The 22,352-nt window shown below is 44.5% G+C and overlaps 1 protein-coding gene across 1 annotated transcript; it reads left to right on the top strand.

The window, feature by feature from the left end:
* The first annotated feature begins 705 nt into the window (after positions 1-705).
* Positions 706-17,559, top strand: LOC147884086 (ATP-dependent zinc metalloprotease FTSH 9, chloroplastic-like). The gene is made up of 14 exons (XM_087398326.1): positions 706-2,256; positions 4,341-4,406; positions 4,547-4,681; positions 4,825-4,890; positions 5,213-5,398; positions 5,516-5,602; positions 5,697-5,810; positions 5,918-6,042; positions 6,169-6,277; positions 12,956-13,081; positions 13,180-13,503; positions 13,676-13,799; positions 16,510-16,658; positions 16,894-17,559. Exons 1-13 carry the CDS (start codon positions 1,210-1,212, stop codon positions 16,626-16,628), a joined length of 2,628 nt encoding a protein of 875 aa, XP_087254452.1. The 5' UTR covers positions 706-1,209; the 3' UTR covers positions 16,629-16,658; positions 16,894-17,559.
* Positions 17,560-22,352: the final 4,793 nt, after the last annotated feature.

The following is a 22,352-nucleotide window of genomic DNA, read 5'->3' as shown; positions in this document are numbered from 1 at the left end:
ATTTTTCCCATTCAAGCGATTTTTGTACAATTTACTTAATTAGTCGAAGCCATTTTCATGCGATTCTCCTCTCTCTATGAATAGAAAACCCCTTTTTATCATTCTTAACTCAGTTAAAATGTTGTAGTTGATTGATTTTTCTTGTAAAATCCGAAAGGTTAGGTCAAGTTCTTAGGTAAAGCAATAACAAGCCAGGGAAAACAAGCATTACCTGTCTGCCCAAATTCAACTATATTGTTCTAACAAATGGTTGGCTTGGATGGTGGTAGGTAAGTGGACCCTGACCTCGGAGCATGGGCTGCCTGACGGATTCGACACTTTTGTACTAATTCTTTGCTTAATGTTTGCAAATCCAACATAAAGAAAAATTCTATTGCCAATCCTCTTGCTTTCCTTACCAAATTTTCGGATTGCAATATATAGTCAAAGGTTAAGTCAATTTGATTTTCTTAAAAAAGTTCAATATATTACTTTTTATAATGATCAAAATGAGTGAATTAATTGTATGGTTCAGGTATAGATGGGATTATTAAATCTAAAAAAAGCGCACAGACATTTTTTGTGAAAAGACATAAACACAAACGCTTTTTTAAATAGTGAAAACAAACACACACACACAAAAAAAACCATGGATGAGGGATGTAGAGAAGAGAAGTGTGCAATTCTAGAAAAGGGGAAAATAATATGAAGAAGATGATGATGATTTTATATATGATGCATGTTGCTTCATTTTTTTATTTCATCTTCTTCTTCTTCTTCAACTTCTTCTGCTCCTCTCTCGCCATAGCCTTCCCCATCGCCATAGCCATTTTGCCTCACTTTGCTCCATCCACTCCATCCTTCCCAACACAATTTAAAGGCACGAGTCCGCAATTCCACCCCTTTCTTATTCCTTTGTCCTTATCGCTCATCCCAGCCTCAGCAACCTGCAAAAAACAAAGTATCGGCTTCGATGCCAGGATTTCCAGAAAGCGCTCCTCAGCAAAGTTCCCGATCGAAACCAATTCGCACGCAGGGGACGTGCCTTGTGATCCTCGCATTGGCATTTTGGCCGTGATGTCAATTCACCACTTTGAATATTCGACGCACGTTTCGAATTTGCGGACGCAGTTTTGTTGGAGGCTCGCTGTAAACTTGGCATGACAAGCACCCGTTTTTCGATCATTTGAGTTCGCTTCATCACTATACGCAACAGTACAAACCACTCCAATGGCCGCTATATTGGCCATGGCCGGTGAGGCTTGTGCCAGTTGCACGATTCTGCAGCGTTTTGCTCAGGAGATACACAGCTCTCTACTTCCCGCTGTGACAGTTGTACCTGGTAATCGGGTTCGGACGTTACAGCCAAGTTCTAGAGGTCTCAATTGTGTATCGATGTATCCGCAAGCGCAACGATCATTAAGTGTTTCAGGTTCTTTACGCGGTGTTAATCGGCTATTAGCAAATAAAGTGCAAAATTTGGTGATCTCGAATGACAGAATCAGATGGCCAAGTTTTGCCACAATCAATTCCAGTGCTGAAGGTTCCTGCGAGGAGCAGCAGGAGGCAGAGGGTAATGATGCTTCGACAGCCATGCCAAGCTCGAATTCCAGTGGCGATGAAAGCAGGCCGCGTAATTCTGTCGCCGTGGATGACAGCAATGGCAATCCCAGCACATCGGGCAGGCAAGGCTCAGCCCATTCTCCGTCTCAGCAGGGCAGTGATTGGTGGAAGTCTTGGAAGAGGTCTTCGAATAAATGGAACTGGTTATGGAACTGGAAAGGCGGAGCGGCAGTGCAGGCACACGAAATTGGAGCTCTGCTACTACAGCTGAGCGTTGTAATATTTCTGATGCGGTTGTTAAGACCTGGATTTCCATTGCCGGGGACCAGGCCATCTGCAGAAACCCATGTATCTACTACTTACGTAAACGTTGCGTTCAGTGAATTTTTGCACAGAGTACAAAGTAACGAGGTAGAGAGTGTGGAAGTGGATGGCGTGCATTTGACGTTTGCACTGAGGCCACGGGTTCGAGCTGCTGCTTTAAAAGAGCAGATTACTAAGCTAGGTCTTGAGGGAGAGGAATTAAAAGAAGCTGGAAAATTTCAGGCAGGCGATGTGGCACCCTTGGCAAGATCCACCGTAGCCTCAAAACGCATTGTGTATACCACTATTCGCCCAAGTGATATGACAACACCTTACGATAATATGTTTGAAAATGGGGTTGAATTTGGAGCACCTGACAAGCGGTCTGCTCGTCTGTTTAACTCAGTCTTGGTAAGCTTATTTGGGGGTCTGTTTTTTGTTTTGTAGTTTTATAAAAAGGTTGGAAGGTCCATGTATGTTTCTTCTGTTCAAAGTGACAGTCCAGAGTACTAATAGTCGGGCTTGAGATTTGTAATATTAATTAAGAAAGCCATACTTTCCTCTTCTTTTCCATGAAGTTAAATCCAACAAGGCTTGTACACTTCTTACTCATATTACAATGTGAAGGTGCTCCAGCAACAAAGTTTCACAAGGATGGTTGATGGCCTCAGGTTTTGTTGCGGATTTCTGTGTACGAGGAGCTCCCTGAATGGGGGGCCGTATTTTGCTCCAATCCCAAAAGGGGGAGGCTCCAAACTCCTACACAGGACCCTTTTTTGGCCTTGCACCATTATGAAATAAAGGGGGGCAGTGTCTTCCATGCTCTTTGTTGAATGCTAGAAGCTGGTCAGGGATGCTACTAGCGAGAACCAAGATTTTCAAGGCCTTTGAGACCCAAAACCAGTTGCTAACTAGGATTTTCCAATCTTTTAAACAGATTTGTGAAAGGATGCTACTATTAAAAGAAAAGGATTTTGCGTTGATTTCCCCTTCCATGGTGGATAGTAGCAATCAAAAGGCAAAAATAAAGTAGGACTTCTGTGTCAAGTTCACCTCTAGGACTGGATGCCAAGCATCTGATACTAGCGAGAACCAAGATTTTCAAGGCCGTTGGGACCCAAACCCAGTTGTCAACTATAGTTAGAATTGCATAAAATACCATTGGATTTTTAATCCTTTAAACACATTTGTGAAAGCACGTTCATCTTTTGCCTGGCCTTCTTAATGTCACCATTGGGTAACCTTTGCAAACCAAAAAGATCCACTAACATTGTTAACATCTTATGTCAAATGCCTCCCCACCTGCAGCAACATCCTCTCTGCCTTCTTGTTTCTACCATTATGGTCATGTATTGCACATCAAAGCTCCAATATTGTCAAATCCTATGGCTATTCTACACTGTTTCCGGCTCCACAAGTGGGGCATCCATTACTATGTCCTCCAGATAGGTTCAATGGTGAATGAGATGAGATGGCTCAGAATGCAAACTTGTCTGGGTGTGATTAACTTCCCCTGGGCATAGACCTGGTCCCATCTTCTCAACCTCTCTCAATGACTAGCACTCCAGCTGACTTTTTTTGGTGCCGCATGTCAAAAAACTTGCCAAGTGGGGTGACCAGCCAATCAGCTGCAAAAATAGGGGGCCCTGATCAGATGAGCGATCTGCTGCTAATTTGTTTGCCAATCAGTTTGAACCTGACGGTACGGCTACTCTTTTGCTGCCAATCAGAGGCACACACTGTTGACTCTTCAGCCTAGGGATTGGATTGTACAACAATTTATGAATTGTGTAGGGCTATACTTATCCTAGAACAGCCTAAGTTGACCCAATCAATGATCAAAATGATTGCAACGTATGAATCATGAACAACACAATCTGGTACAATGCCTCTTTGTGTTATCAAAGAGTAAATAAAGAATGGATCTTGTAGAAGGATTGATGTTTGAGGCAGCTGATGAACAAATGTCTGTCTCACAACAAGTTCATCAGGAGAGGCAGGCTCAAATGTCTTGCAAAGGACAGTGGACGAGTTTGTGCTGCTGTCCCTTTCAAATATGGAGTTTTGGGATACTGCCAAATTTAAGAGTAAACTTAGCCATATATAAGCTGAACGTAGATTGACTGCAAGTTTGAGATTGGCCTGGATTTGCTGCAGGTTCAGAGCAGTCGAGCGACCAGGTGGAACAAAAACTATGGGTGATACAGTTTCACAACTGGTCGTGATCCGTCTCATATTTAAAAGCAACATATCACACATATCCACAAATCATGGTTAGATTAGCTGAATATTACAATTAGAGCAACGCCACAACAGAAATCGATTAGATTACCTTTGTGCAAAATTGTGTCTGTTGTGTTGGGGGAATGGCAATGCAGCGTAAGACATGAGCAGGTTTCCGTGACATGCCACAAATTTTAGCTTTCTAACTTGGTCTGGTCTTCTATTCCATTTCAGCTGCTGCTATCTAATTTATCTGGTGGTTTACTGTGCAGATAGGTCTTCTGTACATGGGTATCATTGCTGGCCTTCTTGGGCGATTTCCAATAAAGTTTCCACAGGTAATATAAGCACCTACCATGGGCCTTCGTAAAGTGTCATAGTTTTCAGTCAGATGTGTGCGTGATTGGGAATCAATTATTTTATGAACTTGTCCAGTCCAATGCTATGTTTGCTGAAGGAGCTTTTTTGGTTGGTATAGCGCTCCACGGGTCGATTGAGAAGTCGGAAAGGTCATGACTTAAATGGTAACAAAGATCAGGAACGAGGTGGTCCAATCATGTTTGCGGATGTGGCTGGAGTTGATGAAGCTAAGGAAGAACTTGAGGAGATTGTGGTATATTTTACGTTTGGAAACTTTAAAGAAAATGAAGCTTGCTTTTACTCTCTTTCAACTATAGGGCCTCTTACAATATTGTATTGGCTACATTACACGTGTATCTACAAGCATTTATGTTTCGTCTCGTTTTCATTGAACAGGAATTCCTGAAGACTCCAGAGCGCTACTCACGGCTTGGTGCCCGACCACCACGGGGAGTATTACTTGTAAGTTCCTATGATTTTTCATAAAAACGCTGGGATGGGAGCTCACCTGGACATCAGAGACACAAATGCATTTTTACTAGTTGAGTTGTTTCTTTGCTTATGTGTGGGAAGACCTACATTGAGGGCGTTTATGTTTGATCTTGAAATTGCAGTTTTTGAAATTCAGATTTCAAATCTATGTACTCCTGTTTGAGATGACCCCTTCAAACAAATTTTCAAGCCAACATTGACTGTAGAAAGCATTTTCTTGTAACTCTGTAGAAAATAATAGTGATAGTCATAAGCAAAAGAACGCTAAATTCTGACTTATCCATGTGCAAAGGTTGGACCTCCAGGCACCGGAAAAACCCTACTCGCCAAAGCAGTGGCTGGTGAAGCAGATGTGCCATTTATTAGCTGCTCAGCAAGTGAATTTGTGGAGCTGTATGTTGGGATGGGAGCCTCTCGTGTGCGGGATCTGTTTGCCAGAGCCAAAAAGGATGCTCCATCCATAGTATTTATTGACGAGGTTGGTCACTTCAGCGCCCTTGGTGGATAACAGCTTGAGGAGCAAATGAGGATATCTCTAATCAGTTGGAAGATTTAATACTCCACCTTTACTTAAATAGCTGGTTCTCCTATGTAGATTGATGCAGTCGCCAAAGGTCGCGATGGGCGACTCCGCAGCGTCAGCAATGATGAGCGCGAGCAGACACTTAATCAGCTTCTAACTGTAAGAAGCATGGGGATGAGTGGCTCATGACAGTATTTACTTTTTGTTAGGAGGAATCATATCAATTCCTGATGCATTTTGGTTTTATTTGTAGGAGTTGGATGGGTTTGATAGCATGTCAACGGTGATTGTGTTGGGTGCTACAAACAGGGCAGATGTGCTAGATCCTGCCTTGAGACGTCCTGGTCGTTTTGATCGTATTGTGATGGTTGTTTTTTTTCGCCTTCATCATTATCTTGTTGTTGATTCACTGTTCCTAGAGTTCTGTGTGCCTTCTCAATAAGGAGTCATCCCATTTCACAATTGCATTTGTAGGTGGAGCCGCCTGATAGACATGGCAGGCAGGAGATTTTAACTGTGCATGTCACAAAGAAGCAACTGCCTCTAGCTGCTGATGTAGATCTTCATACTGTAGCGGCAGCCACATCGGGCTTTACAGGGTATCCTCCCATCTGTATCTACAGATTTGGATGAGTGTGCAAATAGTTTATGTGCTTGTTTGGATGACGGTTATAGCCCATCTATTTAACTTGGGTGTTGGAATTTTTTGTTTCTTGATATTGCAGGGCTGACCTTGCAAACCTTGTTAATGAAGCTGCTCTTCTTGCTGGGCGTGCTAATAAGGTGGAGGTGGGAAAAGATGATTTTGCACGTGCGGTGGAGCGTGCTGTAGCAGTATGTATCAGGCTTATCTGATTTACATGTTCACTTTTGAGTTTCACAGGGTGTCTAATTCTTGAAACGGTTTGCTCTCCATTGTCATGTTTCGGAATCGACCACGGACTATTTTATTTGGATATGAAACACTTTTGTACAGCTAGCTTTCTAGTGCTTACAGAACGTGTTAATTTAACTTGTCAAAGCTGTGCCTCACAATGTCATGAGATTGAGGAATATGATGTGGAAGTCTCCCATATTATCAGTTGAATGGCTTTGTAGTTTAAAGGTAGTAACCTTCTGCTTTGGGATTCTATAAACTAAATCCCAAGTGCAATTCTTTGAAATAGCTTCCATCTTTGCCTCCATAGCAGCCAGCCATTCTTGCTTGTCCTGCGCTTCCTCACAGGTCCTCGGCTGATTGATCTCCTAGATCTAAGCCATCAATGCATAGTTCATGGCCGTTGACTCCTGTAGTTTGCGAGATCTCCACCTTATCATCGAATTGCGAGATCTCCTCCACTAGACCAAAGGCACGGCCGACGGGTGTGACAGTGGCAGTTATCCGACGGAGGGCCACAGCTCGGAGTCCACTGTGGACCACGGATACGGACCAACATCAGTGCTCTATTACAGGGTTTCTGTTGTATTTGTCTTGGTTGCAAATGCCTGCTTAGAGGCTTCACCCATTCAGCTCCTTGCATCTGGTTTTTTCATTCTCATAGATTCTTCGGTCTTTTAAAGACTTCACTAGTACCCACTAGAGAACAGTAGGTTAGTGTTTCCGTCTTAGGGTTGTAGGTAGGTCTAGGTCTCAGCCTAGGATAAGAGCCCAGAAGGGCCCCCTCAGGGCTGAGCCAATGAGCTCCCATCAAGGGAGAATGGGCTGGGGGAAGGGCTGTCTTTATAGGCTCCCCTATGCCCCTCCCTAGGCTGCCGTTTATGGGGCAAAGGGCCCAACCAGCCAGCCCAAACCAGCCGACTAGAAGTCGGCCAGTTTGGGGCTGGTTGGCTCACCCTACAGCCCCCTATATAAAGGGGGGGGCTGCAGCCCTCATTTCTCATTCAGTTCCAGCCTCAGTCTCCCCTAGTGCAGCTCCCCTCCAGTCCTTTGTGCAACAGGCCCTGAACAGCAGCAGACTTCAGCAGTCCAGATCAGCCTGCCTGGAAGGTGTACACGTAGCACTACAGTCAGAGGATTCGGAGCAGCAAACAGAGTAAGGTTTGGGTACTATTTCATCAGCTCTTTGAGGTTCTCTTTTGCAGTTTGCACAGCTCACTTCTCAGCTCTATCTCTCAGTCATATCTCAGCTCTCTCTCAGCTTCTATTACTCTCAGCTTTCACTCTCTCACTCATGTAGTAACCCCGCATTCCAGTGGACAGCACAAGCCTCTTCCTTGCCTTGCAAAAGGGCCCTACATCGTTAGTGTGGACAGCATCAAAGTCTCGGTATTGGTTGGAGTTGCCTCTCGGGTCATTGGGTCTACAATACGTGTGCACAGTGTACTCTTCGGAAGCGCGTTTCTGTGCTCTCTTCATACTTAGCTGTAATAATATTATGTCGCCATTATATATGTCAACGTGGCAAAACACTTTGTTGTCACTAGTTGATTACACATTTTTGTATTCGATATTATTTGTATCTTTCAATTCTCCAAGTATTAAAGCAATTTCTCCCCTAATTGGGGGGACCCAATCGGTTGTCATCTCTACTCTCTCTCTAGAGTCTACCCTCATCCCCTTTCTCTCTCTCTATGGTGCATAACTCTAACTCCTCACTAAAGGTTTAAAGGTCTTGAGAAAGATGTCAGATTTGAAGACTATGAACATGAGAAGGACAACCAAAAAGAAATGCTTCCGCCTAGTGCTCAAGAGATGATGGCGAATCTTCTAGAGCAGAATCAGATCCTCCTACATTAAGTTAAAGAACATGCAGAACAGCTGGAAGAAAGCATAAGATAAAGACAACGTCTTTAAGAAAGAGGGGCAGAAAAACCTCTTGAAGAAAGAGGAACCACGTATTTTGAAAAACTACTCTTGTGATGCACGAGGACCGCGAAAATGAGGTGGGACTGTGACGCGCAGAGCTCGCCCAAGCAGAGAGGCAACAAAAACTAGACCGAGAGGCAATGCTTCTCCAACACAAACAGATGTTAGCCACTACTCAGGCCGGTCTGAGCGCGGCAGCAATCACCGCCACAACTTCATCATCGACAAAAGTAACCCCCATTCACTTGGTCCACGCCAAATTTTGTTTTGTTAAGTATGAGGGTAAGTGTGACCACTTAGCTATCCTTCAGTTTATTCATCAGTTCATCACTCACTTTCCGTTAGCGGGAATTCAAGATGCGCAAGACAAAGTCCACCTAGCAGCCCCTCATCTTATGGGGGAGGCGGTACCTGGTGGCAACATTGGGCTAGTAAGCATACTGACCCAACAATTTATAAGATGAATTTCGTTTGGGTAACGTTTGTTACCGCCAATCTCAAAGCTCATTTTCTACCGCCGCTTAACCTAGAGGATGAGTTTTCTCGTCTCTCCCAAAATGGGTTGCCTTATGTTGTTGTACAGTAATATGGTCATCACACTGGCACAAGAATTGGGCGTGTCTGAAAGCAATAAGTTGAAGCAATTTGTTAGGGGATTGGACACTAACATTCGTTTTTCCATCTGGAGCTTTAACCCGCCCGATTATGAGCGGGCACTAACTCTCGTCCAGAATCAAGAAATGATATTGAAAAGGGGAAAGCCCAAGTAGGTTCAGAAGGATTCCAAAGCCTTGCAGCAGTCAACCAACCCAGCGGATAAGGATTTGAAGAAGGACAACCAGTACCAAAAGAAAGATGGCAAGTCATCTGGTTAGGAGTCATCGTCCAAGTCCGAGATGACTCTAGATGAGAAGGCTAAAGCGGGCTTTACGGGAGACTATTTACAGCTCGACGAACAGAAGTGGTACCACCAAGAACATCATTGCTTTCATTGCCACCGCATTGCTTGGCACGGCAAGAAGGATTGTCCTAAGTGGCTTGTTGAAAAGGTTACAAAAGCGCCCACTTCTACCATCGCCACTACATTGGCTCTTCTAGCTCTGCCACCAGCCGTAGGTACAAATGCAGTCTTGCCTGCTTTGAATGCCGTTCCCTTGGTGGTCTTTCAAGATAAGGAGGGCGACCTCTCAGACCAAAAGAAGACGAGCGTATGGCACAGCTATATGGCATCAATTCATTGTCCTGCTTGATATGGGGAGTTCAGAAGATGCCATCTCTCCTTTACTTGCCAAGACAGTGGGGCGCACTTTGGTGCCTCGCGAGCTTGCAGTGGATGGGTTCACGCCCGGATTTTGTACACACATCACGCATAAGACCATACAATTTACTTTTTCAGTTCAAAAGGCCGTTTTTACGCTGGACTTTATACTAACAACTTTGATGGGGTGTGACATGATCCTTGGGTTTCAGTGGTTTCGCGAGCATGTACCGACTCTTGATTGGCAGCAAGATACCTTCACGATTGTAGCCAGTCGTGATACACTATGATTAGAGCATACCAGGGATTCCTTTAATATCTCATATCCAAGCAGGTCGTGCAATCCACAAGGGTGCAATGTGTGCACTTGTTTATGTCCATTGCCAGATCAATTCAATTCAAGCCGCTCCTCCGATGGGGCAAGCAATGGTTGATCTACTCCAGGAGTTCCAAGACATTATGCTCTAGGATGATCTGCCACCTCAGCTACCTCCATCTCGACCAAAGACCATCACATTGATTTAACTCCGGACTCCACACCTTTGGGTAAGTTTCCTTATCGACTTTCCGAGTCTGTGGAGGGGGAGTTAGAGCAAAAGTTGTCTCAGTTACTACGCGCAGGGTTTATAAGACCGTCATCTTCATCATTCGCTGTGACTATTCTTTTTGTGGAGAAGAGGGATAAGTCAACACATAATTGTGTTGACTAGAGAGCACTCAACAAACTTACAGTAAGTGACAAGTTCCCTATGCGCCGCATCGAGTATATCTTGGAAAGACTCAACGGTGCAAAGTACTTCTCAAAAATCGATCTCAAGAGTTGCTACCATCAAGTATGGATTTTTGGATTTCAAGTTCTCTCCATTCCCAAGCAATCCAAATTCCACATACTGATCCTTCAAATCCAATCACCTCTCGTGACTCCCATCCTTGAGGTTCTCTTCCCTCTCCACTTGTTACTCATGATGGCATGCACAAAACAAAAGCCATGATCAGGTTTTGCTAAGAACGGCTCCCTGGCTGCTCCCGCTGCTCGCCCTTCTCCCTCCACCCTTCCGCTTCTACTCCGCCTCCTCTCCGCCTCTGCCTTTCTCTCTGCCTCCTCTCCGCCTCCGCCTCCTCTCTGCCTCTACTCCGCCTCCGCCTCCTCTCTGCCTTCTCCCTCCGTCCTTCCGCCTCCGCCTCCTCTCCGCCCTTCCACCCTTGCCTCTGACTCCGCTCCTCTTCGCCTCCTTCTTCGCCTCGCCTCCACGCTGCCCCCCTGCCTCTTCCTTTTCCGCCTCTCTTCTCCACCTCCTCCCTCCCGCCTTTTCCATCCCCCCTCGCCTCACCTCCTCCTCCTCTCCGCCTCTTCTTCTCCTTCCTTCCTCTCCTTTATTCGCAGTAAGAGCATTTGTGTTTGTTAGGAGGAAGAAGATCTTGGTGGTGACCTTTGGTCTGGTCAGAGGGGCTCTATGGTAGTACCCTTGAATCCCACAGCCGTTAAGGTCCTTCTTTCTTCAGCCGACAAACAACAGGTACAGCAAGCAGTTCAGTCCCTCTAGGACAAGGCGATTGTGGGTAGAATTGTGGGTCTTACACCCACAAGGCGACAGGTGCGAGAGTGGATCCAGGCGAGCTTGGCAGTAGAGGGTGACCCCATTAGGAGGTCACTATCTATGATGGAAGAGGCGTCTGCCTCATCCACTGAGCTCCCCCGATACTGCCTCGGCACTTATGGAGCAGAGCCCCATCCTCCTTGGCCCGCATTTGGTGTACCTCTTTCCTTGGTACCATGGCTTTACAGTGGAGGACATGGACACGACACACCATGCTTCCTGTTTTTCAGTTACGTTTCGCTTCCCAGGGCTCCCAAAGGAGTATAGAGCCATCCTCCCCTCCATTGGTCGGGCATTTGACCGTGCTCCAGTCTCCTCCAGATTTGGCCGCATCAGTGGTAGCAGATGATGGGGTCCTTAGGATCAGATTGGTGGTTGAGAGCCTAGAGTCCCTCCCAGAGTTGATTCTCCTAGAGACCCTTGAAGGGATAACACTTTGCCAACGAGTGGAGATTTCTGGGTTACTAGGCCAATGTCTTCATTGCAAACAGATGGGTCACCTAGCCAGAGATTGCCCCGTTGGCGAAGACCAAGCGCCTCCCCCCCCCACCCCCGCAAAGCAGGCAGAGTCAGCATGCAAGAGCCCAGCACCCCCCCAGACAGGAGTAGCAGGAGTCTCAGACCCCCGGGTGATCCCCTCAGAAGGGGACTAGACCTAGGTTAAGAAAAATAAATCGAGCAAACAAGCCCACAAGTGCCGTAGGTAGAGGGCTAGACGCAAAGAGAGAGACAGTGTTTTTCGAGAGGCACTTGAGGAGGAGCAACAGCAGGAGCCCTTACGTGGAGACCCGCCTCCCCCCAGCAGAAGGGGCCTCTGCCCAGCCAGATGATCCTCCAGTGTTGGAGGCTGAGGAGGAGCGGATCCAGAGCCCCGGCGAGCCTGATCAACAGGGGGGACTGTCGCTGCCCCTACTCCCCCCCGCCCCCCTCCCCCTCGAGATCCCTCTCCCTCTCCCTCTCCACTTCCCCCCCTCCCTCCTGGATTCCCCCCGCCCCCTCCCCCACCCTCGCCCTTCCTGCTATGATCACCCTCACCACCCGTCCCCCTCCCTCCGCCTCCCTCCCTCCCCCTATGACCCCCTCTCCACCTCCTTAGCAGGTTCTTCAGCCTCCCTCCCCTCCCCTGTCTCGACACCCCTACCAGCAGGCAAGGATAAGACGACGTCCCCTTCTGCTTCCTCAACGCAGCATCCGGTGCATTCAAGGAGGGAGCCAGAGGGAAGGGGCTTGTCCTCTCGGTCAACAGCTCCCAATCTCCCGTCCCTTACCGCGGGACTTTTGGAGATTGGGACCCTGGAATTATCTGGAGATTCCGGACTCTTACCCTCTACCCCTAGAGGTAACGCTTGTGATCTTGCAGCCCTGGAAAGGGGGTTCGATCAGTGTAGTGGGCTCCCAGACACACCCCGTTTGGAGATTCCAGTTCGCCTCCACAAGGTTGGAGAAGTGGTCCCCAGTGGTGTTTGATGCTATTATGGGAGATCAGATTTCACGCACTTCCCAAGGAATATAGCAGCAGATTATTTAGTGCTTTGTCAACTGATGCTAAACACAGGCAGTACTATTATATGTTTGCATATCCTTCCCAGGGAATATAGTAGCGGATTATTTAGTTTATTCAAATGCATCTCTGGACAAAGCATCATGTTATTGTAATGGAATTGCTTGAGCTAGGGATTGCTTGTAGTGCCAGTTGTATCTCATAATGCTATGTCAACTGACCTTGTCTTTATCCCTATATTCTAAGGTGTCAATCTTCTTTTAGTAAACTGGACAGACTTTGCTGCTTATGTTTAGGCCTTGTTTCCATTAGTTGATGTCATAACTCTTTTTTTTTTCTGGTGAATTAGGGGATAGAAAAGAAGAGGTCAACTTTACATGGGTGTGAGAAAGGAGTCGTTGCACGGCATGAAGCTGGCCATGCTGTTGTAGGAACTGCAGTTGCGAACCTTCTCCCTGGACAGGCCCGCGTAGAGGTAGAACCTGGTTACTGGCTGCTTCTGTGTTACTGGCTAGTTTGTTTCCTTTGATCCTTATACTGTTTTTTTCCTGTCAATGTTTGCAAATCTGTCAGAAGCTGAGCATCTTACCAAGATCTGGAGGAACTCTTGGTTTTACTTACATTCCTCCTACCACCGAGGACCGATATCTGCTTTTTGTGGATGAGCTTCGTGGTCGTCTTGTGACATTGTTGGGAGGGCGAGCTGCAGAAGAGGTGGTTTATTCAGGTCGGGTATCTACTGGTGCACTGGATGACATTAAGAGGGCCACAGATGTGGCATATAAAGCTGTAGCTGAGTATGGACTAAACTCGTCAATTGGTCCCATCTCACTTGCAACATTGTCTAGTGGGGGATTGGATGATTCAGGATCTGCTTTTCCATGGGCCAAAGATCAGGTGCCTTTCTTGCTTATATGTTAGGTGGAACTCATGTGTGTCTTCTTGTATTTGCTTTTCCAAGGCTTTAGTTATAGTGTTTCTTTTTGTTTTGATTGGTTTTTGAGACCTGCCATGTAATCATGTGCATGGTGAATCACAAACCATAATGATTTTTAAAACCTGTTTTCAGGGTCAAATGGTTGATCTTGTGCAAAGAGAAGTCAGAAATTTACTGCAGTCAGCTTTGTCAATGGCTTTGCTTGTAATACGTTCCAATCCTACTGTACTGGAGGGTCTTGGTGCACAGCTTGAAGGTATGCAATTTCAATTGAAATGGATGCATTAGAGTTCCAACAAATTTAACTGTTAAGATGTGGATGCCTTGAAATGTGGCACATGTTTCAAGGCTACCTTTTCTAATTATTCAAGAACTTTAAGTTCAGGGTCTTCTAACATAAACTGAAGATCTGACCTAATTAAGGCAGATCATCTAAAAATATATGTCGTGGATTGTGTAGGAGGTTGCTTAGACTTGGTATCATAGTATCCTGATAGACTTTGGATGCTATATCTCTTTGTTCGAACAATGCTATTTGCAGTGTTTCTCATGAATTGCTATACTTTATTGAAGGACAATTTGGGATTGATTGCCTCTTTCCTTGAGTTCTAATCACATGATTCTGTTTAGCATGTCATGAATTGAAGCTTTGATTTTGTGAGATCCGCCAAGTCAGAAGTAGAAGCATAATTGATAAGCTGAAACCATGGATCGACGTGAGTAGCTACAGACTCATCAATAGACAATGAACCAGCCAGATATAGAAGACACCAAAATAATATATATCCGTCCAAAAGAGTTATGGACACAATACAAAAGAGATAGATCTAGAGTCCCACCAATGGTGTGGTCCTCTGATCTTACCACAAGGTCCTCCTCCTATCTGCCGGTTATCTCTAGACTCGAGCCCGCATGCTCCACCTCGAGCGTAAGTAGACTTTCCGTCCAAAGATCCAAACACCTTGCTGCCCTAGAAGACAGCCAAGGTCCAGCCCTAGATGAACTCTGTCTGCAGCAACTCCTAGTCTCCTCTGCCTCCTGGATGTAGGCCTGAGGGTGTGAGTATAGCTGCTCCTGCTGCTCCTCTGATGGCTGATCTGTTGGATGATGAATGAGGCCCAGGGCCTCTTCTTTTATAGGCCCAAGGCCTGCTGCAAAAACCGACCAGGGGAGGGGCAAAATAGCTGGCTCAGTCAGCCCCTCCCTGGCTGACTTGGTCTGTCAAAACCGCCCCCTTGGGGCCCTTAAAACCAGGGCTTTTTGCCCTTATTTCTATGCAGGGGCCCAGCCTCTTATGCAGGCCGACTTGGCCAGTCTGACCAGCCCTAACCAGCCGACCTTCTGGTTGGCCTGGTTGGCTGGCTCTCCTGCCCTACATAAGGGCCTTTGTGGTCCTCTTTGCAGGCGCCTTTGCCCTGCCATGCTGTGCCATGTGCCAGCTCTTTTCCCGCCTTCTGTGCGCCTTTATCAGGGGCCTGTTCCAGCCCGCACATCCACAACATGCTGCGCCTCTGCCAGACAACTGTGTGCTGCCCACATGCAGCCCTTCTGCCTTTTTTTTTCTGTGAGGTGCTGCCCATGTGGCAGCCCCCTCTCCACTATGAGTCTCCTGCCCACATGACAGACAAGATGCTGTCCATGTGGCAGGCCATTCCATCTCTGGGCCACCCCCCCGATGCACTCCTCATTTGGGGGCTCACAGCTGGGGAGGTAACCATTCCAACATTGAGTCTCAATCCTTGTAACCATCTCTTTGCTAAAGAAACACAGGATTAGATGAGAGATTCTTATTGGGCGTAAGGCTCACCTCCCAGCCATAGACTTTGAAGAATACATCAGATCACCCTCGATCCAAAGGTCTAGATTTTCATTCTCGGCCCCTGGCTTGCATTAGAAAGCCAAGGCATCATATACTACCATGGCACACCTAGAGGATTGTGTGTTGCTACCATGCTTCATGAGCTAACATCGACGAGTGAGGCTCTACAATGATTGATAGCCAAATCAGGAGAGCTAAGCCGCTTTCATAGCAATAGCTTGTATACATATGTTTAGTCAGGCTGAATACATCACCCTAGGCCTTCTCATGAAGTTACCACACCTCTAGCCTCAAGGATTAATTATCATGGCACCTAGGTTGGGTACAAGCTCTCTAGGCCTAGCTCAAGATGCAGTTAATCTCAAGATGCAGTATTAACTCCCACTTTAATAGGATTTATGAAGCAAGCACGAAGATAAAAAGTACTAAGTCCAAACTGCTTCAGAAGATGGAGTGGGATTTCGGGAGTGGCATTGGCTCAGCCAGACATTTAAGACAAAGCCGAACCCTTCTTTGCTTACACGACCTGCTTTGACAGGCACCTGCAACTTACCTTCTTACCATGGATGTGAGACTGTGGCTGGAGCAGTCCAGAAAGATATCTATATCTTCTCAGCTTGCTGACTTAATTGCATATCTTCTTTTGGCTAGCTGCCCATGGAGGGCTACCTATTGGTCCTTGGATGGAGGTGTAGTTTTGAAGGCGTGAAGGGAAACAGCCTGCAAGGGGCTGGTTCACATAACACTTTGTGGATACGTGATTTATACTCTTATCAGAAGGGGAGGGAAAAGTATGTGTGCGTGCATGCATGTGCACCCATTGGTGGGTCTGGATGTGCATTCATGCATGTTCGCATGCAGATCTGGATGGGTGGTATGGAATGATTGTTCAGATCTGCATGCCTGTGTGTCATGTGCACAAGTGACTGAGGGCGGGCAAAATAGTCACGAATAAATGGTTTTCTTAGTTTGTCGTGTCTTGCTTGAAACTTTTATGGATATCCTTCACATATATAACTAGGGACCTGTAAGAAACGGAGCATAGAATGCTCACATCCTTGCCCTATGGATCTGAAATTTTAGTTTGGACCTTTTTAATATCTGAATGTTAATGATGCTGCTGCTGAGCCCATGATGATGTGAACAGCTGATGATAAGGTGGAAGGCGAGGTGTTACAAGAGTGGTTGAATCTTGTTGTAGCTCCTATGGAACTTGCAGCTTTCATTCAAGGAGAATACATACTGCCTTCTGAAAAGAGTCTGTAAATGGGGGTGGTTGCATTCAGGAGACATCTGGTGAGTCATTATAGCTCTGAATCTTCTTTGCCAGACAAGTTTTGTAGGCATTTATTGGTGATGTAACCTGTGCCTGCTTATGGGATACCTCGGTGCATCATGCAGCTATTGTTTAATGTTTTGAGTGGACACTATACCTGTTTGAACTCAAGGATGGTTTTTCATGTCAGACTTCGAAATATACTGAGGTATCATGGATTGACCCGCAGTTGCTGTTCATTGGTCTGGTTTGCAGGTACATTGGACAATGAGCAGTGCTTTTTTCCACAGACAAATATGCTGATTGGGAAGACCCTGGATTGTCATATCTGAGTTGAGATCCCTTGAAAAGTTTGACGAGAATATGTGGGAGTCAACAAATCACGACTGGATGATCCAGTGGAGTTTAAAGATGATTCGAGGACCATGATATGCAGTTAACTTCGATGTCCGATGCTTTAAGATCGATCAAGAAAATGGATGGTATTGTGTTGATGCTACATGATAAACTGTACCAATGATGGCTATTGTGTGTGATATAAACTCAGTTGCTCTGTTGGGAGCTTGGCTCAGCAGTTTGAATTGCAGGCCCTTGTAGAAGCTGTGATAGAATGAGAAGCTCCTTCATGGAGACCGTGGGGTTACTCTATTTTGTATGATATGGAGGATTCATAATTCAATCTGGGAAATTTACTGATGCTGTATTCAACTATTTTTTGGGAGCTGCTGCCAGGTTAGAACTGCCATTCTTTCCATCAGCAAGATACATTGCATGTATAGAATCCACTCTGTAAACTTTCTGGTGCTGTAACTACTATTTTTGGGAGCTTGGATGGTGTGCTGCCAAGCAATGCTTCCGTCCTTGCTATCAAGGTATATATTATGTAACTCTTTGTTACAAATTGAGAATAAATGTTTGGCATAGTAATTATCGGTTCGTCAGTAGCAGCTGTTACCCCTTAAAAATCTGTTTGGAGTAATATTTGGCCTCGCCTTTTGGCAAACTTTTGCATGTGAAAAGCTCAGTATTCAAAACATCAGAGTTTGATGGCTTTGATTAAGCAATAAATGTATTCCTGTAAACAAACATAGGCAAAGTGGATGGTGCAACTGTTCATATTCCAAAGAGTACAGAACCCATGGGTTCATTCTACAAACCTCACTTGCAGATTTAAGGATTTTTGTAGCAGCAGACAGCTATTAGTAGAGAGTAGGATTTATTTTGCAAGGTAGGAATTCTTTTCACTTGGCAATGGCTTCAAATTGTTACTCTTTTTGCTTTTTCTTTTTTTTTTAAGAGCAGAGGTCTGTATTAAAGTGAAGGAAAGATTTACAGGAAGAAAGAAAGGTGCAGCCTCGTCAAGGCTTGCAAGCAATAATCGTGCTCATGCAAGTGATTCCCAAGGTATTTGGCATTTTGTTGCCATTCCTTATTTCCTTCTGTTATCTGGGATTGAGCATGTTCGGATGCTAACTCAGCTGCAACTTGGGTGCTAAGTATCATTGAAGCCTCCGGTTTCCCAAACACTGGTGAGTTTCTGACCTGCCATACATAAGAGATGACAGCTCCTCTGATGCCTAGCCACATCATGGCAGTTCTTGAAGAGATGTATTGATGTCTCATAGCACACAATGTCTCCATGTAATCCTGACTCCAAAACCTACTGCCCTTATCCATTCCACTATGTAGAACCATAGCTTCATGGCACCTGGTAATGGCCAAAACAAGTGAATATCGCGCTCTCGCATAGGGGGAAATGTCAACCCATTGCCAAGTTTTCCTCTCAGCACATGCCACTGCTTTGTTCTCCACAAGGTGATTTGGGGAAGCTTTGCTTTCCACACATGCTAGTGTCTTTTTTCCCATCCATCTAGGCTAATCCTAGAGTTCCATACATTGTTCAGCCTATCCCAAGGGATCATCATAGTCCAAAATGAGCATGTACACATTTTTTGATTTTGTCTTCCCAAATCGTTGACCATTGTTCCATTTCCAACATTTCTCCCAGGTGCTAGGCTTGAATGCAATATTGGTGGGCCAGTGTCTGGCCACCCCTTCCATCATGTCACAATGAAGGTCCTGACGTTCGTCTTAGATTGAAATTTGTCTTTGGCTTCTATATAAGACATACAATCCAACTCCCTAGGGTTTCAAATATCTGCCCACCACAGCAAACCTGTGTGTGCATAAATTTGCATAGCTTGACATTCCAAAGGGCCGGTGCACCCCCTTTTCATAAACAAGCTTTAGGGGTATATGCCTGAAAAGACTTACTACACCATAGTAACACACAAGCGACTAGGCATCCTAGCATACACTCAACACTACCTGCAAATACATTAATCTAAGGAGCCTGACCCAGCAATGTTGTAGTCCCACTATTAAACTGGATACAAGATGTTAGCATGTACTTGTTATAATCACATGGGATTTCTTTTTTGTTAGAATGGTATTAAGAATATAATAGTTGTTTTAGGATACAATGCCGGTTTTACTGTTGGCAAAAACCTTATGGGGGGACCTTTGGGATACGTGGTGCGGTTCCTATTATTCGCCGGTGGTTTGATTTCTTCTCTTTTGGCCCGTGCATTGGTCTATGGTGCTGAGCTGCACATATGAGCTGACTCTCAGCTGTGGTTTCTTCTGCTATAGTGCAAACTCAGCTTGCTAGTTGATAGGGTCGTTTAGTTGAGTCTTTTGAGTCACTTGTAAGCCAACAAACCGAGAGAGAGAGAGAGAGAGAGAGAGAGAGAGAGAGAGAGAGAGAAAGATATATTAACTTCTGCAAGAGGCCTCGCGGGCCTATGAGACAAAGTGCGAATCCAAGAAGTACCTCATACAAGCCACTGAGGGCTGAAGCAAAGGGTTCACTAAGACCCTTGCTGAGAACGAAAAGCTGAAAACTGAAAGCAAAAGCTAAAACGCTAACATGCTCAGGTAGTGAACAAAGTACTAGAGTAGCAAAGTAACAGAAGCGTGTCAAGCGCTCAGGGCTAGCACTCCTAGTACATGCTCAGGTTCCATATATCCAGGTAACCTGGTGGCACTCTGAGTATTCCATTGGCTTGACCTAATCCTCTTGAGTAAGCCTTAGGCTCTTTCATTGCTATGTGAAGCCTTCTAAGGACTTTTTTGGCGCAATATTTCTAGGAAATAAGAAAGTGATTTATATGGTGCAAAAGGTTGATCATTTTTAGTGATCCCTATGTTAAAGACTGCTTATCCACTTCTACTTGGGAGACCTTGGTTGAAAGTTGCAAAAGTATTGCATGATCGAGGTTTTATAGTTTGTCTTCTATATTCTCGACCTTCTCCTGATGGTGTCCATTTCATAGGATTCATAATCTGGAGTAAATACGCATTGTGCTTTGCCTCAAGAGCACCTGCTACAAATAAAAATAAGAACAAGGCTATTGCAAAAATCATTAATCCTCATTAAGTCACGAAAATTGTAGGTCCTTGAGAAGAGAGAGCGAGCACTACTATAGGGTGCAAGACATCATGTTTAAATAGCTATCAAGTAGTGCTTCAACTAGCAAAGGGAAGCAGCTAATACATTCTCTCTCTCTCTCTCTCTCTCTCTCTCTCTCTCTCTCTCTCAATCTCACTCTCAATCTCAATCGTGAGATGAGGTTTCTTGAATACATCCACGACACATCAAGACATGGACTTCTAAGGATATTCCTCTCTTTCAATAACATTTTTTGGAACTAGGTATATGGTTGTATAGGAGACTAGTGCACATAAGGTACATAAGGATGGGTCTCCAGATTATTAGTCCACATAATATATATAAGCTATATTAATAACATTCCATTCTAGCCCTATCATGCATGAAAGCGAGGTGCAAGGGGATTATGTCCTATGAATATAAAGACATCTACTTAAGGATTTTGGAGGATATATATAAGAGTATCCCACATGATATACTACAATATTTTAGGGACATGATGCATGTATAATAGACCAAAGGATTAATACAGGATACACCCAGTTTCATGCCTAAAATGCCTTGATTAAGAGAGGGGAAAGTTGGATAACTTAATATCCCACAAGACTCATGGTGACAAACTTCAAGTATCAACATAAATGCGTTTAAAAGGTACATTTCTAATTAAAATACTCATAGAGGGATATCACTTTTATATTTTAATGGATTTTTATATCCCATGCGATGACTCACCATATATTACACATAACTCGATGTTATCTATCATAACTCCTCCTTTTACCTGAGAGCCATTATTGCTACCTTTAGAAATGATGGTGATGTTATGCTTATGGGTGATTCCTAGAATGAAAACTGAATAGATAGGAGGGACAATATAGAAGAAAGAGGTCCTTTATGAATAGAGGAAAGGAATGCCAAAGAAATGAGATGGCACATGTCAATGGCATGGAATGTGACATCCCACATGCTACACTTAACAATTGTCATTGTGTGATAGATTATTATGGTCATGTGTCTACAAAGAGGAAAGGGTGTGACGAAATAGCTCAAACCAACAAGAATGCTAAGCATGACAATGCATTTGTAATAGATGCTACAAACTGGCCTATGGAAGTTGGCAAGCCCCAAGTCGATAGATCTGCATCACATGCATGCAAAGACGCTTAAACGGGCAAGGGGAATATTAGCTTCTTGCATCTATGATCTTTCCAATTAGCCACCATGACTACATAAAGAGGAAAGAATAATAACTTGGCAACTATAGAATCATCATGGTTCTTTTCAACCTTTGAACAAGAGGGATTTATTTTGGTTTTGAAATTCACATCGGAGATTATCCTCGATAAAGATTTGAAAGCATGATTTCTCCCTTGCACACATGAATCCCACATGATTTTCTCTCTTGCACATGAGTCCCACCAGTAAGATATAGAGCACTATATTGTACCTAAAAGGAATCAAATAGCTTATCAAATGAAAAAGAAGTGTGATTTTCACCCCCCTTTGTTTATGTGCCTTCCCCTCTTTTCTGCTCATCTCAAGCATGCTATTTTCCCATCCTCATCACATGTTTGGGGGATGGAGGGATATTAAACCTCCCAAAACGGGGAGGTTATTCTCCAATAAAAGATTTGGACACATGATTATATCCCCTATACGTGAGTCCTACCACTGAGATATAGAGCACTATATTGGACCTAAAAGGAATCAAACAACTTATCATTAAAAGATAAGAGAGTGATATCCAACCCCCTTCATTTATGTTCCTTCCCCCTTGCCACTATCTTAAACATGCTATTTCCTCGTCCTCTTTAATGCCCTCCTTCATTAACGTGCACTCCATTACTCTACCTCCTCTCTTACCCTCCTTTTCACCCCTCTTCTCTCCCCCCTCCAACTAATTAAATAGAAAAGCCATTTTTTGTTGACTAATTCAATGTGGCCTCCATAAATAAGTTGTGATTTTTGCAAATTGATGATATAAAACCATTAGGCATAGACACTTATAGCATGCAATAACTAATCAAGATTCATTTTATATGAGGCTTTATTTTAACCCTGATATAGTATCACCATGATATTTAACCTTGATATTTGACCCTGATATAGTATCACCATGTTAAATGAAAAATACATATTCAAAAAATGTTTAATAAAAAGTAAAATTTGCTATCCCTAGCAAATAAAATTTCCTACCATTCCCCCTATTGCTCATATCTACCCAACAATGCAATGTCCCTTTAAAGAAAACATGATATTAAAA

The sequence above is a fragment of the Dipteris shenzhenensis genome, chromosome 27, assembly GCF_047967505.1.
Source record: "Dipteris shenzhenensis isolate YYH24624 ecotype China chromosome 27, Dip_SZ_1.0, whole genome shotgun sequence".
NCBI lineage: Eukaryota > Viridiplantae > Streptophyta > Polypodiopsida > Gleicheniales > Dipteridaceae > Dipteris > Dipteris shenzhenensis.
This window is presented reverse-complemented; position numbering and strand designations above follow the sequence as displayed.